Source organism: Pteropus medius, unplaced genomic scaffold, assembly GCF_902729225.1.
Source record: "Pteropus medius unplaced genomic scaffold, Ma_sr-lr_union100, whole genome shotgun sequence".
Classification (NCBI taxonomy): Eukaryota; Metazoa; Chordata; class Mammalia; order Chiroptera; family Pteropodidae; genus Pteropus; species Pteropus medius.
This window is the reverse complement of record NW_024351729.1, coordinates 10236472-10256379: the sequence shown is the minus strand read 5'-3', so window position 1 is coordinate 10256379 and position 19908 is coordinate 10236472. Positions and strand designations below refer to the sequence as shown.

At 38.1% G+C, this 19908-nt stretch overlaps 1 protein-coding gene across 4 annotated transcripts in view; it reads left to right on the top strand.

Moving 5' to 3' along the window:
* Positions 1-9707: 9707 nt before the first annotated feature.
* Positions 9708-19908, top strand: part of ALS2 (alsin Rho guanine nucleotide exchange factor ALS2) — a 63847-nt gene continuing 53646 nt past the window's right edge. For 2 of the 4 annotated variants that reach the window (XM_039844453.1, XM_039844450.1), the window contains exons 1-2: positions 9708-9813; positions 18876-18954. In XM_039844453.1, the coding sequence (XP_039700387.1) occupies positions 18935-18954 (20 nt within the window). In that variant the 5' untranslated portion in view covers positions 9708-9813; positions 18876-18934. Of the gene's footprint in view, positions 9814-9858; positions 10007-10049; positions 10202-18875; positions 18955-19908 lie in introns of those variants that run through there. The other 2 variants (XM_039844451.1, XM_039844452.1) reach the window with 2 other exon arrangements.

Here is a 19908-nt window from a genome sequence, read left to right as displayed (position 1 = left end):
TAAACAGTACATTGGTTAGAAATTTTAATTTTCCACTTTCAACATAACAGCATGATTTTTTTTTTTAAAAAAGAGTGATTTAATGTTCTTTTTATAAAGAATAGATTTGTAAATATAGCATAATCAGGTCTATGGTAAGGCAATTTGTCACATATTTAGTCAAAGTCTTCTGGCTATTGGTAGGGAAAAAATGACAATAATATTACCTGTATTTACTCATAACAATTTTGTGGTCAGAAATATTAAATAATTTGTCCAAGGCCGCACAAGAAAGAAGTGGTGGAACCAGAATTTAAACCACGGCAGAGCAGCTTCCAAGTCTATACTTAAACCTACTTGACTATTTTCCTTTTTAATAAAAATTAAGAATTGGGAGATAATCTGTCATACCAAAGAGTTCCCATGCCTGTTCTTGGTCCTCTTTTCTTTTATTAGACCTTGCCAGCTACCATTTTTTGATCTCTTCTAAACAAGCACTTCATATACGTTATCTCATTTAAATGTTGTGATGTCGATAATTATTAACCCAATTTTCGATGGAAAAATTGGGACTTGTCCAAAGTTTCTTAGAATGTAAGTGTCAGAATTTAAACTCACTGGTACTGATTCCAGGATCTGTGCTCTTAACCATGTCGCCACACAATGAGCACCCAGGTACTGTGAGCACCTTTTCCCCTGACACACAGTGAGTCCATCAACTCAGCACACTGTTCCCTTGTACACGGAAGGGAATTTTGTTTCTCAGTACTCAGAATGGTTTCCTAACTCATATGAAACATGCATCCCTGAAAGCAGAAGCAGAGGTAAGTGCCCTCCAGCCAGTTTTCAACTCCATGCCCCTCTTTCTAGCAGTGCCTCACAGTTGATGTACAGTCAGAACAATTAGTTCAGTATAAAAGTGCTCAGGCTGCTGACTAAAGAATAATGGTATCTTTGTACAACTTGTCATTGTTAATTTCCATGAAATTACATGTTCCCATAACCTTTTTAACATTGCCCTAAAATTTCTTGCCCTAAAAGTCAAGCGGTCTAACTTGGAAACCTGTATTTTTCATGCTGAAGTGTAGCACACTTCACTCGACTGGAAGCATTAGAGTTCAAGTACTGTTTGAAAATGCCTCCTGCAAGTTACTATTACTTTAAAATATGCATATATTGTGGGTATATAAATACAAATAAACATAACTTACCAAAAGATAACTTATAAATATCTGATACTCACAAACTGTGTGGCAGATCCTCTGAGATTCTCTCTTCCTACCTCTATCCTATGATCCCTGAACCCCTTCAGTCCCGATTCTGAAAAGCAGCCAGCCTTGTACCAACAGCGCCACTCGGTGGCCAGGATGGAGAACTGGCCAAATCAACTTGTGCTCCCTCTAAACTTCTTTTTCCTCTAGAATAGCCTCCCAAACCCCAAATCTCTCTTCTCACCACACACTCACTCCAATTTTTTTTTTGATTTTGCCAATCACAGCCAACATAATTCCACTCCATGCAATATCTTTCTCAAATTTACTTGTCTTTTTTAAAAAACTATTTTTTTGTATAACCCACCCAATTCATCAATCTTTCTTATTTCTCCAACTGCCTTTATCACATACATAAACCTAGCAGTTGCTAGGACTGGGCAAACCAGACTTGTCCCCAAGGATCTGCAATTGAAAAGGTTTAACCACGTTTTCAAAAATTATTTAAAAATACTGTGCAATCGATTAGGCCTCTCCCCCTCAGAAATACTTTGCCCTCCCCAGCTCCCAGCCCTCAGAAACCAGTTGGCTCCTGGCCATTGGCAGAGCCTTCAGTAACAGCCAGGGAAAGTTGATGGAGCTGGAGACCCAAAGAAAGAAAAGTAATTAAAAAAAAAAAAAGATGTGGGGGGCGGGGAGAGGAGAGCGAGAGGGAGAAATAGGGAGGAAAGAAGGGAGAGAAAGAAGAAAAAAAAAGTTTAATCTCGGGGCCCTGTGTGGCTTCCTTCCTCACTGCTTCCCACCAGTGTCCCCTCCTCCCCAAAACCCTCGGTAATCAAGACAAATCAAAATAATCTTAATGCGATATTAAAATCAACATTTTAAAAATTAAAATAAAAATGAATGTTAAAAAATCTACGATGAACAAAATACAGTATCGACATGCTAAATAAAGACAAGCTACTGCTTGCTTGTTTTACGTCCTCGTGTCTCTATGCAAAAAGAACAGGCGTTTCCAATCAGCCGGCGGTTCCCGCCGCGTGGCTGCCGGGGTCCTGCCCCTCACAGCCCGGCTGCCCCCAGCCCCAACCATGCCTCCGTAGGGTGGGTTTATGAGGGTTGACAGTGGTGTGCGAACAGATTAGCAACGTGGGATTTTACATATATCCATATACATGTACACACACACACACACATATATATATACTAACACACACATATATACATATATATGTATATATATCGTATTTTGATCCGTGTACGCGTAAGAGACCACGTTTTTCCAGTTGCCCGAGGCTCCAGTCATGGCTGGATGCGATGCGGCTTCCCACTCACCTACCCCTTCCCCTGTGCGCTCCAGAGCTCCGCAACTTCCGTTGAACTTTCATCCTTGTCCCTTAAAATCTGCTCTAAGTGACTATATTCACGAAAAATTACTTACTTAATACCAAAGGGTTTTTCCTTTTCTTTTTTAAATTATAAAGTATCGCAAAAGTATTGCTTTCGTTTTTTTCATATTTTTCATTGCATATGCACAGTATTTGAAAATCATAGATCACATAACATTCGTAGATTAGTCCAGGGACTAAATCACTATTTATCTCACTGTTTCTATGGGAAAACATGTTCTAAGTTTCAACAACTCACCTGCAAATTAATACTTGGGATACTATTTTTTATAGCTTGGGACTTAAATGCTTTATTATAATGTTTATAATAATTTATGTGTTATAAATTGTAATACACACACAAATGAGGCCCTTTAGCCCAAACCACTGCTCTTCATTTTCAGGAATAAAAATTCTGACCCCAGCTTGAGGTAAGAATGCTAAGACATGCCAGAATAGGTTTTGCCAACAAAACACGAAACAAGGAAAGAATAAGAGAGAAAAGTGTAACATTATTAGACATATATTACATAAAAATAACTCAGATATAGAATATTTTATTTAAATGTAGATATTTACATTTTATTAAAATGTTTGCTCTAATGGTTACTTATATGTCATAATATAGGATTTATGAACATGTGTCTCAACAACTCTCATACAGCCTTGTGCTTCTATTCTAAAAATAAGTTAGCATCTGCCTACCTACATCTGGTGATTAGTCATTTAATCCACTAATTATTTTTGGTATGAGATGAGTAGAAGCACTTCTATTTAAATCATACCCCCAAATTAAAATATGTCATCACAGGTCTTTGCTCTTCATCTTGATCATTATCTTCTTGCACAAAGTTCGGCCACAGAATAAAGTGCTCCCAGATGTGAACAAGAATTGGGTGCCCCTTTTCTAGAATCTCAACCACTCAGAATTTCAACATCTCTATTTTAAAACAAAGGTCTAAGTTGTTTTTAACCACCCTTCTTAACTTGGGAGAGAAATATAATCTAACTCAGTAAGAATAAAAAGTGTAAACACACAAACAAATGTACAGAAAGCTTCTATTTTAATGGTTAAGTAGAATAAGATACACAGACTACAACTCTGCTTTGAAAGCCTATGATCATTTCTGATTAAACATCCCTAAAGACCCCCCTTTTTCCCAATGGCCTCAGTCGAAATCCTCAACTTGGCTTCTGACAACCTGATGCTATCCTGCCCTGCCTAATCATCCATGTACATGTCACTGTAGCCGCACCACTAGGCTCACTGTCCGATAGACCTTCCTTCTGATCCGACTCAACCCTCATATGTTTCTCATCTGACATTTTCTTCTCTTGGCTGTACCTATCCCTCCTTCAAGGCCTGACTTAGGTGCCACCTTCTCTCTGAACCTTTCCTTGTTTCTTTCATTCTCTCCAACCTTTATCCCCATCTCTCCAAAGGCTGAGCTCCTGGATCACTGATTGTCTGAACTGTGCATTCTAATTACTATTTTCATTGTTTTCCTAACAAGTTGGTAAGTATATTTTTTGAAGGTATGAATTATATCTTATACTCCTTTCAGATTCCTACTAAATGGCTGTTAAAAATAGCATTTATACATGTATGTGAAGGCACCCCCGCCCCCACACATATACACATACACATAAAGGATGGGAGCCTAGAACCAGTGTTTACTTTTTCATTCTGACCCCACTTTGAGCATATCCTTGTACACTGCCCTCTACGTGTCTTATTCTCAGATTCTAATACCAGCCTTCGTTGACCCTGTTACTACTTTTCTTTCACCTTCTATCATCTCTTTCTGAACCCCACTTTTATCTTAGTCCTGAACTATTCTATCCATCATCCGGTGGGAGTCGAAGCGTGTGTTTGTGTGCAGAGGGAGGAACAGAGGATTTGAGTTTGGAGATCCAGATTTGGAGACCTGGGGTTGAGTCCCTCTGCCACTTAGAGTTCTTCGATTAATTTAGACAAGTCAGTGGGCCTCAGTTTCTTCATCCGTATTTTAGGAATAATTATATCTATCATATGATTGTTTGAAGGCTAAAATATACATATGAAGCATTCTACACACACACACGCACACACACACACGTGCACAGACACACATTCACATACCCATTCACGAATTGTCCTGAATTGAGCCCCGGAGGATCCTTGCCTTCTACGACTTTTAAGGATAGAAAAGTGGGAGGATCACTCCTCAATTCCTCCCAGTGGGTAATCAATCAGAAGACTAGAACTAGAACCAATGTCAGTCAGGGTAGCTTGCAGAAGAAGCAAGTACTTACGTCTCTATCAATGAACTGCATTTTGACAAATTGTTAAATTGCTAGATCTCAATAAACAATTTTATTTGAATGACTGCTAAAGTGCAAAGCACTTTAGAGAATTAAAAAATGAGAAAAATACTGTCCAGGAGCTTAGAATTTAATGAGAGACAGAGACTTACAGGTTTGTGAATTAGTGTGATACATACCATGTTAAAAGTTTACAAGCAGATTCAACTAAGATTATGCACTGAGAGTATTGACTCTATGACAATATATAGAAAGACATGTTAGATATCTTCTCTGTTTTTCCCCTGTAGGGTCAGATTCTTTGGAAACAGAAAATCTAAGTTTGCTATCATATCAACTATTTTTTTAAGGCTTGGGTTTGGGGCATCTATTCTATACCTTAACTCCATGCCCCTCCAACTACTGCCCTAGTTTTTTTTTTTTTTTATTCCACTTTATAGCAAAACTTCTTGAAGGAAATGTCTCTATTCTCACTCCTAATAAAGCCTCTGTGTTTACTGCTCCACTGAATCTGCTCTTGGCAAGTCACCAGAGATACCATCTTATCAAACCAAACCCTCAGGCTACTCCTCAGACATTACCTTTACTATTTAGTGGCATTTAACACCATTTACCATGCCACCCTTCTTGAAAGCCTCTTTGATTTCTGTGAAGTGGGCACCTGTTCTCCTACCTCTGTGCAGACTCCCCTGCAATCATCTTTCCTGGCTCCTTCTCCTTTGCTCCACTTCCAAGTCTGGGCAACCCAGTGCTCAGTCCTGGCCTTATCTACACTTTCTAATCTACGTTATCCTCCCAGGTAATTTCATCTGTTTTCCTTTAGCTTTCTATGGCACCTATGTGCATATGACTTTCTTTTATCTCCAGCCTTGACTTCTTCATAGCACACCGACTGCCAATATGACATTTCAACTTGGATGCCAAAAAAGTATCCCAAAATCATTGTCAAAAACAGGCCTTTTGAACCATGCCAAGTCTTCTCAAGTTCAGAAAATGGAAATCCCATTAAACAGTTGCTCAGAAGAAAATCCCAGGTAGCATACAAGTCAAATATCATGTCTAATCCGTCATTAAATCATGCCAGTTCTACTCCCAGAATATATCTCAAATTTATCCAATTCATAATTTGTACTGCTGTCACTCTAGTACAAGGCATCATCATCTCTCATCCGGCCTAATGCAGGACCTCTACTTGGGTCTCCATGCTTCTATTCTTATTTCCTGCATCAGTCAGATTGAACTTAAACAAAAAAAATGTTAATGTTGTTAAACCTCAGTCCTTGAGTAAACTTTTTAATGTTCTGTGTAATGACGTAGAAAGTACACATAAAGCCCTGACAGAATAAACATTCAAAAATATAAGTCAGATCAGGTCACTCCCCCACTTAAAACCTTCTGATGATTCCTCTTGCATTTAGAATAAAAGACAAACTCACATCCCAGCCCACCAACCCCTACATGATCACTACAACCTCATTTTCTACCACTCATCTCTCTCACATACTCTCTACTAGATATATTTGCCTTCTTTTTGTTTCCAAAACACATGCTCTTTCTCCCATCAGGAAGCCCAGCAGGATTCTGGGCTAGATCTTCCCTATCCTCTCAATCTCTATAAAGAGAAGTGTCCCAGGGCTTTCATGCTTCAGGCTGCTTCCATTTTCCATCTACAACTTTTAAAGTTATATCTCCAGCCCTGGTCTTTCTTCTCATCACAAGATTCCTATGTGCAACTATCTACTTGACATCTTCATTCAGATGCCCAATAGCCATATAAACTATAACATGTTCAAATGTGAATACTTGGCATTTCCTCCCTATACCCCCAAACACTCTTTTTCCTAGTCTTTCCCATCTCAGTAAAAGATAGCATATTTTTTACCAATAACTCAGGCGTCAATTCTTCTTTCAAAGCTCATGTCTAATCCATGAGCAAATACTATAGGCTCTACTTTCAAAATATATCTGTAATCTAACTCCTTTCTACCTCCTCCAAGCCTCTCCAGGCTATTGTTTGCCTCAACTATTGCAATCACCTCTTATTGACCTCCCTGCTTCCCTTCTTAAACTCCTAGACTCTGATCACTCTCCACAGAGCAAAAGAGTCAGCTCTTCTCCTGTTTATTTCAGTTATTGCTGCATAATCAACCATTCTGAAACTTAGTGACTTAAAGAAAAATTTTATTATTTGTTAGGAATTTGGGTCAGGTATTCAGGCAGGGCTTGAGGAGGCTGTTCAGCTCCACTTGGCATTAGCTGGTGTCAATCACTCAGCTGCATTCAGCCAGTAACTGGTCAGGTCTGGAAAGAACCTGATGGCAACGCATTCTGGTCCCTTAATGCCATTCCATGTGGCCTGTCTCTTCCCATTTTCTCTTATCAATCTATACTACTGTTGAAGCTTCTTTAGAGCTTGGCAGCTGGCTTCTCAGAGGGAGAGCTGGAAGCTGTTCTGAATTAAGGACTTAATTCAGAAGTCCCAGAAGTTTTCTGCCACATTCTATTAGCTAAAATAGCCGATATTCAGGGGAAGAAGAAATAGATTCTGTCTCTTAATGTCAAGAGTGGTATTTGTATACACGAAGGGAGGAATTGATGGCTTCCATCTCTGGAGACTATCTCCCATACCGCCAGAGTGCAAGTTCATGAAAACAGGGCCTCTTGTCTGTTTTGTTCATTATCATGTCTCTGTAGTGCCTAGAACAGTGTCTGGCATGTAATAAGTGAGAAATAAATATTAATTTAATCCATTAATTTAATGGACAAGTAAAAGAAAGAGTCTGAAAAGGTAAAGGAAAGGTCTGAATAGGAGGAAAACCCAGAAGGAGTGTGTTCCAGAAGTCTAGGAGGATAACAGGAAAAGGAAGACAAGACTATACACTTTTGTTTATATTGAAAAGTTTAGAAAATAAGTTAAAAAGAATACTTAAAGTATATTTGTAAAGTTACAAGTTCAAACAGTGCAATATTGCACAGAGGAAAAAGTGAGTTTCCTCCCACCTTTGTTCTCAATTCTCCCCAGCACTCGTCACTTTTAAATGTATCCTTTCAGAGCTATATACAAAGACAAGGATATATATCCCTTCTCTCTCTGTCTTTCTCTCTCTCTCTAAGACACACATAACACACAATTGATGGAATACTTGACTCAGCATCTAGCTTTTTTTCTCTTAATCCAACTTCCAGATCATTCCACATCAATACATCCAGATCGCTTTCTTTCTTTTACATGGTTGCATAAAAGGCATTAGATTCCAAAATTAAAAGGTGACTATTAGTTTCAGTAGACCTGAAAAAGTAAAGACTGCAGATTGGGATAAGGAAGAGTGGGAAGTCAGAAATTAGAGGTAGAAAATTAGGTTGTAAAAGAAAGGAGGACAGAGCAAAAAGAAATTCAAAGATGGGATAGGCAGGAACAAGCTTATATACTGAAGAATAAGAGTGACAAGAGAGGTAGAGATTGAAGATACACCAAACAGAAGGGATAATAATGGAGCAAAGTCTCTAAGGGGATTGGAAGAGATCCTGGGTTCAGGTGGAGGGATTAACCTTGAGAGTTCAGAACACCTCTGCTAAGAAGGAAGGAAAGGGTAGAGCTGCAGGTAGGTTTTGTAGTGTTGTCTGGTAGGAGTTAAGGAAATTCCTCCCCAGTGGTATCATTTTCCCAGAAATATAGGAGGCAACGTTTTTATTTTTATTTTTACCAAAAGGGGTGGGGTGGGTAGAAGTCGGTAAGAAGTTAGGAGAGTGTGCGGGTTAGGAATGAACAGCAGGGGACTGGAAATAGGAGAAATTTTGAGTAGCAATTTGTAAAGGGCTGTTTTGGGCTTAGCAAGATCGCCTGGGCCCATGGGAATCCCGAATGAAGTTGGACAACTCGGGTTTCCACTAGTGCCAGTAGTCAGAGTTAGGTAACTTCCAGCACCGGTGCAAAAGGTTGGTAAAATTGTTGCAGACTAACGGTTTTGCAGGTGGTCGAAGGATCAAAGAAGCAATTGAATTGAGGGTGTTGGAGAATGTCATAGGCCATTTATGCCAAGAACTTCTGACCCTGACTGCATATCTGTAGCTGATGGTCTGAACACAGGTTTAAGGTTCAGCGATGACACTCTGCTTAGGAGCAGAATTCGTAGCCACTGTGTGCAAAGAATGGCAGCCAGGGAAAATCTTCATGAGAGGAGTGGGGTGCAAGTTGACTCGGGGTGGGCTGTGGCTGTGACAAGCACTGTCCTGAAACTGTGTGCTGGGCAAGCAAATTGGTTTTACTCATGTTGTATCTTGGGGAGCCTCGTGGGAATCATAGGAGAGGCCAATTCATTTCTTCCTATCCTATTCCATCCTTTGGGGTTGCAACTAAGTAGTGAAAACAGTGTGGACACTAGGGCCAACCAGCGCCGCGAGGCGACGACGTCATTTGCGGGGGCGGAAGCGACTACTGTTAGGGTACAGTCCACAGAAGCAGTCTGAAGCTATTTTAGCCTTTTCGCTGTCAAGAGTAGAGAGCTTACCCTTCTAACTCACGCTGGTCTAGGTGGTAACAAATGACTGCAACTCCCAACCACTCGCTCCACCAGCAGTTACCATGGTATCACTGGGGTAGTTAGGCCCCAGCGACTCCATGTTACGTCACCGCCCAAGTGCGTTTCAGGACTGGTGGCTCCGCCCTATTCTGAGGGAGGGGCAGTACTTTGGAGGACGTTATCAACAGCGCCCAATGCCTCTTGGGTAATTTTGTTCCGTACCGGACGCCATCCGAACCTAACCCCACCTACTTTGGGAGCAACCCCCGCCCGCCTTCACGCTGGCTCGCTGCCCTGCGGCCCCGCCCCTGCCCGCAGGCCCCGCCCCACATGAATCAGCTGATCTCGCCGACACGCTGGGCTGCAAGCTCGCGCCGGATACAGACCGCGGTGCTGCGGGAGGAGCGTCAGGTGAGCGAGCGCGCGTCCCGGGCCGACTCGGAGGGCTGACCCGCCGCGGCCTCTTGTGTGCGGGAGGCGGGGTCTGGGAGAGAGGCGGTGGCGCTGGTCGAGGCCTGGGAGCGCGCTGCGGGACCCACGGAGACGGCGCCCGCGCATTCCCTAGCCAGCATCGACCGACCGGGCCCCGTGGCTCCAACCCCAGGTTCTTCCACTCGCCCTCTTTCCTCCCTCCGCAGACTGGACGCTACTGCAGTGGTCTCAGCTGCGTGAAATTCCTTCACGCCCCCCCTTCCCAGTTCCAGCCACGCTGCCTTCCACCCATTCATTCATGAGAATTTATTGAATGCTCACTCCAGGCGCTGAGCAGATAAACCCGGGTCCCTAGCCGTGAACCTTGGTGAGATCCCCAGGCGTGTTTGCCCCAGGCTGCGGATCGCAGTGGAGAGTGGACCCAGGGTTTGGTGGCTTGAAAAGGCGGTTGCGGAAAAAGAAAATGACTTTGATATTAAAAATTAGTAGTTTAGCCAAGTCCTTTAGTGTGTCAAGTGATCCACCAGAAGGTGGTAAGTTCTTGTAAGATGCGAAGACAGGAAAATAACAGGGGCTGCGTTGAGGCAATGGTCTTGACGCTGGTGTTGGTACTCTTAATAGAGCTACTTTGGAGACCAGCAGCTGTGTGTTGGTAGAAGTGTTGTACTACAGCTTAGGCCTTTGGTAAGAGACTAGGAAAAGCACTCTGGCTTAAGTGGCATATTCCAAGCACAGTATTCTCGTTCTGGTTTAGTATGGAAAAGGAAATAACTGTTGAACACATGCAGATCCATAGTCAAGTTAGTGCCTTTTAGATTTGTTGGTGGCTGTGAATGCACTTTAAAAGGATTTACAATTGCGTGATATGTGTTTATTCTGAACAGTTACAAACATTCAACAAACCTATTGGTCCAGCATTTTTTCAGATTATAAATATGAATGATTTGGAGTCTCTACTTGACCTCTGAGTTAATGAATACTTAAAGAATTTAAGGCAGTGGAAAATTTGCTTTTGCAGTAAATTGCAATATTTTAATCTTATTAATATAAGCACAGTGACTGAAATCCTAGGCTTTGGATCTGGACATGCCTGGAGTCACCTGCACTTGGCATCTTTGACTTTGGGAAAGTTACTTAACTTCCATTTAATGGTTCATGTGTCATTTATTACAGTGCCTGGTAAATATTCAATACGTATTAGCTACTTTTATAATTATTATTTCTTCTTTTGTTGTATCATGCCCCAAACTGATATTTTTTTCTAAATAGTGGGAAAGAGAACTGAGTGTTTTCAGAAAAGAAATATAGTTCATTTTTTAAAACCAAAGGATAGTTTCCAGACAATTTTATGATATATAGACTTAGAGAAAATATGATTTCAGGTTGTTCTGTGGTAACTTTGGTATTCCAATAGGGCATTTTTGATGTGATAAAGATGCTGATAGAACCTATACCTAGTTTAAATTTAATACTTAGTTCACGAACTGTGACTATTATTGACAGATTCAAGGTTCATAGTTATAGCAAAAAAAGTTCAAAGCTGTTTCACAATATTAACATTTGAAAAGATAATAGTGAAGAAAATGAAGTACGAAATAGGTAATTTAGGGGGGAAATTTGAGTGGCATTATATAAGTTTATTTTTTTTTTAAATAGATTTAAGCAATGTGAACTGGAATCCCTTCTTTCCAAATTGCAGCCTTTCACAATTTAGGTTGTGATTTGAAACACTTTGGACATTTTGACTGTTGAAGAAGCAAAGAACTTCCCTGAGACCTGATTTTAGTTTTTGTGTGGTTAGGTGGAAAGTCAACTATTAATCATCTATCTTCTCATGAAAAACGTGAGTTTAATGTAGTATTGTTGGGTACAGTCTAAAGGTATTTCCAAAGAATATGACTGACTTCTGTATTGATGACCAAACATTTCAGTCAGTATTAAGAGAGTAGTAGATTTTGAAGGATATCTAGTCCTTAAGAAAATGCATGGTAGCCACAAATAAAATAGCAACAAACTATGACTTGGTGCTTTTTAGTATTGCATTTATATACCTGTCTCCATGTTCCAATTCTTTAGACATGCTTTGGTGCTGTCTTGATGTTTGCATGCATCACGAAATGGTAGAATAGGTGTGAACAATTGCTAAAGTAGTTGAACTGATTGAGCCATGTGGGTAAAGCAAAAATATTTAAATCAGCAAGGTAATGAGTACTTTTGGGGGACTCTTGTGGAGTTACTCTTTTATTGTAGAGATCTTTTTTGGAAAAAAAAAAAAAGGTACAATTCTCTCAACTCCTGTGAGAAAAAGACTAGGGCCATTGGTAGAGTTTTAGTTGGCTGCCAGTAAATTATGGTTAGAAAGATGATCAGCTTTAGTCTCATTAATTCCACAAATTGATTAGCTCTTGTTTCCTTATCACATATTATTTAAAGATTTTTCATCTGAATTATCCTACAGTTCATCAGTTCACATGACCTCCATGTTAGGAAGGTGGGGGGATCTGGGTGACTTTCATTCTAGGGTTCTTTGCTTTCAAACCTAAATTTTTGTTGAGCTGCATTCTTAACTAAACTTGGGGCAATTGCCCAAGCAAACATGTAGCAAAAATGATTATAACAGTTCTTAAAATAGCAATAAAGTATAACAATCCAACTTTACTTTAGTAAGGAAATGGATCAAGTATGGTTTATTGATGTAGAATACTATTGCAGTAGAATACTATCCCCTAGTGAAAATGTATGAACTGGGTCTGTTTATGAACATGGATATTTCTCAAGTACATAATATTGAGTTAAAAAAGCAATTTGCCAAAGGATATGTACATTATGTTGCATTTATGTAGAGTTTTAAAGTAATAGCATACATTGTTTGTTGATACATATATATCTAATGAAAGTACATAAAAGTATAAGAACATACATGGAAATAAGACACAGTAACTTTAGGAATGGGGTCTAACTCTGGACAAGAAAGGTTTGGGTGGAGTTCCCCCAGATCTCTATAATTTTTTCTTCTATTTTAAATAGAGCTGAAGCAAATATTAAAATATGCTAATATCTGTTAAAACTGATGCATACATGAATTTTTTTTAACAGATTTATGTATGATTAAGATAGTTTGTGAAACTAGCACTTTAAAATATTTGTTTCTAATTAGGGCTCTCTCCCAATATGATTGCTTTATGTTGCTTTCTAGTCCTAAAGTAGTCGACTCTGGAAAAATAATTTTTTTCTCCCTGCAACAGGAAAAGAATGTGTCTGTGCAGCAGTGTAAAGCTTTTCTAAGGAGGAGAGACAGACCAATTATTTAGTCAATTTTACTTTGCTGCTTGACTTACTCTCCTAGGAAATGCTTTTCTTAGGATATGAGGAATGCTTCCGAAAAGGCTGGAGGGGAATTTCAATTCTAGGGACTCTTGGGAAATGCAGGCATATATCGATCATGAATTCTCAAAGTATTGGGGAGCAGATTGATACAGTGACTCAGATACAGAATTACCACAGATATCACCTGGTCATTAACACTTTAAAACTTGGATTGGTTACATTTTACTATAATGTGGTAAACCTGAGTTTATACTGTGAATGCAGGTATCGTAGTTATTGCTCAAAGAAAATAATTCTCTTTACAGGTATTAATAAGTAAATATGATGACAATGTGTTAAATAGTTGAATAGTGAATAGTAAATTTAATAGCTGATCTCTAATACGACCTCAGTATTTATACTGGTGAGTTAAACAGTGTTTTCATTTCTAATCAAGAATACCTGTTACTAGCACATTCAAAATAAGTGAAACTTGTATCTCCAGAACAGTACTTTTTGGTGTGTATACTCCTTGTTCCATTATGTGGCCCCTTGATGACCTTAAGCCCTGGATGTTATTGATTGGTAAAATAAGCCAACATATTTTGAACTGCATTTCTGTAATGTTGCCTTAAGTAATTGTGGCCCTTTTAATAAAAGTAGGAAAATATTAAAGGAATAAATAATTTATGTCAGAAATTATGTTCCAATATGTAGTAATAGGCACAAATTATAACTACCTAGGAATTAGAGATTTAGTTGCTAGTATTATAATATCCATCAGAATGTTTCATGGGAATTTTAGTAATCTGGAAAAATGCATTTTTAAAATATGTAGTGGGGACAAAAAGCTAAATGGGCATTTCTGGTCATTTATTTTACCATATTTATTGCCCCTTCCCCCAGTGGGTAATATCCACTTTAGAGGATTTTCACAATCAGAAGAGTGCAGTTTTAGTAATTTTCAAGGTGAAATTAGCAGGCCATAAAAAAGAGGCTATGAAGCTTTACTGTTCCTGACTGCACCAAAAACTGTCTCCATGTACTATGGAGAAAGGGACTGTTCAGAATTTCCTGGGTTGTCTAGCAGTTGTTAAGTGACATGAAATAAAAGTGTCTTTATTGTTAGGAAATACCAATAGCAAATTATGTATAGGAGTTTCTATTATGAGATGACATTTTCCTTTTGTGCTACTGACTTTTATTACAGGCACTAGAAGTCTATATCATTTGGAAGTCCGTAGATTGGAATTTAAGATCAAGAGCCGTCTTCCACTGAGTACTCAAATAAATGTAGCTTGCTTGTACCTAGTGGTTGTTATGGGTACAAGAGTATACTGATAAATAAGTCATAATTTCTAACTTCTAGTTTATAATATATTTTGAATCAATGACTTAGTGTGTTATCTCATTAATAACAACATTGTAAATAACAAGTACTTTTAGGGCAGCCTAGTGACTTTATTCAGTACATTTATTTACTCAGTCCCTGAGGTCAGGATTTAAGGGGCTAGTCAGCTCCCATAGTGGTATCAGACAATGCCTCCAGTGGAGCAATTAAGGCTGAGAGGGCTGGGATTTGAAGCGGCCTTGGCATTTGATGGTGGTTAGTCTGTCAAGGCTTCACTGCAAGGTGAGTGTTCCTCAACCTTCAGTAATGGTTAAATGCTTCGGTGGCCGGATATTCAGGAAATAGCAGTTAGTGTATAAATTAGTTGTAAGTCAGGTGTTTGAGTCAAAAATTTCCTTAATCTATGTGTACCATTGCTTGAGATTCTAAAAGCAAACATTTATTAAGCATGTACCATGTGTAAAATACCAATGTCTTAAAGTATTGTTTACCGCATTCATAGTATAAACTTCAGTTTACTACATTGCAATAAAATGCAGTCAGCTCAGACCTTAAAAACAGAGTGTAAATGACTGCATGAAATCTGTAGTAATTTTATATTGGATTCAATCTATGTCCAAATTCCTTTTAGGGCATTATGATATAGTTTGCTTCTCTGTTATTATTTTTATTGTCTTCCTATCTTAATGTCTTGTCATTCTAAACTCTAATATTATTTTTGTGACTACAATTATTGCTATTTTACTACTTTAATCAACATACCTATTTTAAACCAGTAAGTGAGACAGGAGAATAAAACTAGAAGGGCCCAGCTATGCTAAGTGTAAGTTAGCTTTCTTATGCCTTGAGAGTAGTGTTTGCTTTACCGCTACTCTACAAGATGAATGTTAGAAGTACATAAAGTAAACTAATTGAAGTATAATATAGTTAAAAGTTGAGGACCCTACTAAAAATGACAGTTGCTATTCTAGAATACAAGTTTTTAGTCCCTTTCTTGTAACTTTTGAGGCAAGATATGTTTTGAAATTCAGGATTTTTTTTACCTTTATAATAAGTTACTTAAATCACATATAACAGCGATCCCCAACCTTTTTGGCCCCGGTGCTCCTATGAGAATCTAATGCCTGATGATCTGAGGTGGAGCTGAGGCGGTGATGCTAGCACTGGGGAACCACTAGAAATACAGATGAAGCTTTGCTCACTAGCCTGCTGCTCACCTCCTGCTGTGTGGCTCTGTTCCTAACAGTCCACAGACTGGTAACGATCAGTTGCCCCAGGGGTTGGGGATCCCTGACATATAACACTTCCTGTGGGACTTTTGGTACTATCCCATAATCATATTAATATTTCTGTAGCAAACTATATGAATATTCACACTAAAGGGGTAAAAACTAAATAAACTCCCATTAGTTCAGGTCATGTTATGCTGTTAGATGAGTTCAGGTCAGATTTCAGAGTTATGAAAAAACTTTTAGTTTTAAGAGTTTTTTGGATATTGGATTTCTGGTTAAGGTATTATGGACCTGTAGATAGTTTGCAGGTTTTTTTTTTTTTCTAGCAATAATTGTGACTTCTAGACCAGATTTTTTTAAGGGCACTCTTAGATCGTGGTGTTAAAACCATATCCTCTGCATGTACAAAACAGCTTATTTAGCTGTTAAATGTAGTAGAAGGGTCTGTATCTAATAGGATCTATAAGTTGAGTCAATTCATTCAGAACCATGGTTTACTTTTTGTGTTAAAGGGCCATCTCAGAGTTTAATTGACTCCATATTTTCTGACTCTTTGTACAACTCACATAGCTTCTATATCAGAGCCGAGTGCAGAGATCCTGTCCCCCAAAAGAATGTAGAATTAAGACCTTAAAGCTCACCTGGAGAGAAATATTCCCATAGGAAGCCCCATGATTAGGCAGTTTTGTAACAAAAACATGAAGCACTGAATTGCTATTTGAAGTGGTTGAGGAAAGTCTTACAGATTTCCTGTAGAGGGGCTCATAAAAATATTAGAAAAACAAAATTTTTTCTTTTTTTCTGTATGGATCTATAATTGAGAAAGGATGTTAGAGTAAATGGAGTTGGTAAGTGCCACTTATTTTTAAGTATGTGAGGTAAAACTTCTTATAAGCTTCCCATGTTTAGCTGCAATATTCCTTTTTAGTTATGTATCCTTTGCAGTCTTTTTTTCTTGTTGCACTATTTGAGTTTCAGGCAGATACATCTTTTTGGAAGACGTCAAACATTAAACACCATTAAAACAAAATGAGATAGGTCTATAAATACTGATACAGAAAGAAGTCTATAAAATAGTATGTTACTAGCTTTCTGTTGCTACTGTAACAAATTTCTACACACTTAGTGGCTTGAAATAACACAAATTTATTATCTTACTGTTCTTTAGGTTATAAGTCCGACAAGTCTCCCTGGGCTAAAATCAAGGTGTCAGCAGAGCTGCATTACTTTTTTGGAGGCTCTAGTAGAGAATTACTTTCCTTGCCTTTTCCAGCTTCTAGCCATCCATGTTCCTTGTTTTATTGTGCCTCTCCTCTCCCCCGCCCCCCATTTTGAAAGCCAGCAATGTAGCATCTCTCTGATTCTGCTTCCATCATGACATCTCTTTCTGCCTCCCTCTTCCACTTTTAAAGACACTTGTGATTACATTGGGTCCACCTGGATAACCAGGATAATCTCCCCATTTTAAGGTCAGCTGACTAGCTACTTTAATTTCCCTTTGCCATGTAACCTAACATATTCATAGGTTGTGGGCATTAGGACGAGGGCATCTTTGAGACCATTATTCTGCCTACCATATATAGTAAGTCACAAAAGAAAGTTGCAAAACAGTTTGTAGAGTTTTAATTTTGTTTGGATTTAAAAAAAAAATGAGTGGTGTTGAGAAATCATATGGTATAAGGTGAACTCCCCTTTAAGAAAACTCTGTATTCAAAAACAGTACACTGAAAGAGGAGAAAGATCAACTGTTTTATTCACTTTACCAAAAGATTCTCAACATTTTTGATTGTTAGGCAGTAGGATTCAGTTTACCTGTAGGTAATCAGTTGTGAAGTGTGCTTATGCACTTCCACACCCTCCCAGAGTCGTTCTCTGGTTTCTGCTCAGTATTGTTTAACTTTAATCAAGGGAACAGTTATTCCTTGCTCTGACAGATAAGCACAAGTTAGACCTGGCTTCAGAATTTCTCTGTATAGCATGAACTGTACATTTTACTAAAAGTTAACACTATCACACACAAAGCATAGTGCCACTTGATCATATCTATTAACAGCATTTATTAAATTTATTCAGATATATCTTTTATTTACATTAGTCCTCTTTATACAACTTTGGATGATTCACAATCTTTCTAAAATTAACATTAGGTAGAGAGTAATTGCCTCCAGATCTACAGATGGGAAACTAAGAATTCACTGGCAACCTGGAGTAAACAGATGGATCTTACATCACTCCTGCCGGTATGGGCTGTTTCCAGAGCACCGTGACCATGCCATATCCTTCTGTGGAAGAATCATAAATTTGGCCCTAGTATTTATATGGTTCACACAAATAAAACCTCCTTGTCTTTATTTTCATGAATTTCGGTGCCTTTAAAAATGTAAATTTCTTAGTTGAAATGCACTGAGCATTTCTGTCTGCTTATTTTTCTCTTTCTTAAACGTCGAGTTTCTGAACTGATAGGTCGTGATACTTAAACCATAATTTTTTTCATAGAGCGTTTTTCTGTTCAGTGGTTGATTTTAAAACAGCTATTTTAAAATTCAAACTTTTTTCTTCTAGCCCTTTCGATTATGGTTTTGAATTGAGGTTGATTTGGGGAAAATACTGGTAGTTCCAGTAAGTGGAAACTTTATATTTTAATGACATAATTTTTTGTGTGCATTACTGAAAACTGTAAATTAAAACTACTTGAATCTGATACATAACTGAAGAGATTTTAGAAATTCTTTCTTACTTAATTGGTATTTAGATGTTCGTGTGTTGCAGAAGCATTTAAAGTAACCTTAATGTTTATGAAATGAATACTTAACACATTGAGTTTTCAAATTGAACTTCCTTCTTTATAATAAAAAACCAAAAAAATCTGTTGCCTGACAAGTACAGCTTAATTGTAGCTAGACTTTTCTTCCTTTGACATTACATATGACAGTCAACAGGCATTTTTATAAGCTCAGTGGGCAGGCTCAGTCTAGATATTCCACTTTGGCAGGCAGGGTATGAAATAGTTTAAATAGTTCTGCATATTTATTGCTCAGTGAATGTACACTTGTTAGAGGGCTGCCTTTTTTTTTTTTTTTTTTTTAAATCTGTGGGATAAAACAGAGTGTTCTTTAACTGCTCTTAGTGCTTACCTGTGTTTTGCCATTTAGGTCTTTATATACTTTTGCAAAGAGGAAATGATTTGGTGATGGAGTGCTCCCACTGACCGATGGACTCAAAGAAGGGAAGGTAAAACCATTTCTTCTTTCTCCTGTATCCTTCTAGGAAAACACTACAAACACCATATGTGTAGCTTCTATTCACTTTAATTTTGTCTTTGATGGTTATTAAGTAGAAATAGTGACATTTGTGTTAATTGGTAAAGCGAGAAGAGATATTAAAATAAAGCTGATTAGCTTTGTTGCTCGTTCCTTTCTTATGCTTATAAAAGGCACAAAAAGTCTTCATTTCACTATTTTAAAGCTTTTGAAGCCATTTTTCTCACAAATAATTTCAGGTTTGCAGAAATAGCCTTATTTTGAATCATCTTCTATCCTTAGAAAACTAGTCATGGATGATATTTTAATAGGAGAATTAAGTTTGTGGCTTCCCTTCCATGAAACCATAGTTATGCCTAATTATAATTTAGAGAAATATTTAATAAAAGTAGAGAATTTCCTAGATATTATTAAATAAAACCAGAAAAGTTTCTGTGTCTCATTAAAATATTGACATTGTCTAGAAAAAAGAATATGAAAACAATGTACCATCAGTGGTGACACAGGAAAATTTTGTACAAAGGAAACTCAGGGTGTCTTAAGATGTCCTTAGAACGGACGGCGGGAGGCGGGGGCAGTTAGGATACGGGCATTTTAAATAGCTGTGTGTTTTGTGTTCTATGAACCAGAGTAATCAGATGGATGGAAATTTTTGGCTAGAACAAGAGTAAGCATGAAGTATTTTACTGGCACCTGTTATAAATTTGGTTCTTAAAAATTTAAATAGCAATTATAGAGCTTAAGCTCAGTGTAAAGTGAAACTTAATTCTTTTTCATCAAATAACTTTTTACATTAAAAACTGATATAAGACTTCAACTTAGGACGTGCTATAATTTTAATATCTAAACAAGGAGTTAATGTATTGAGAAGTTACATCTTGAAATTTTATGCTACTAAATCATAAAATTTCAAAAAATAGCTCAG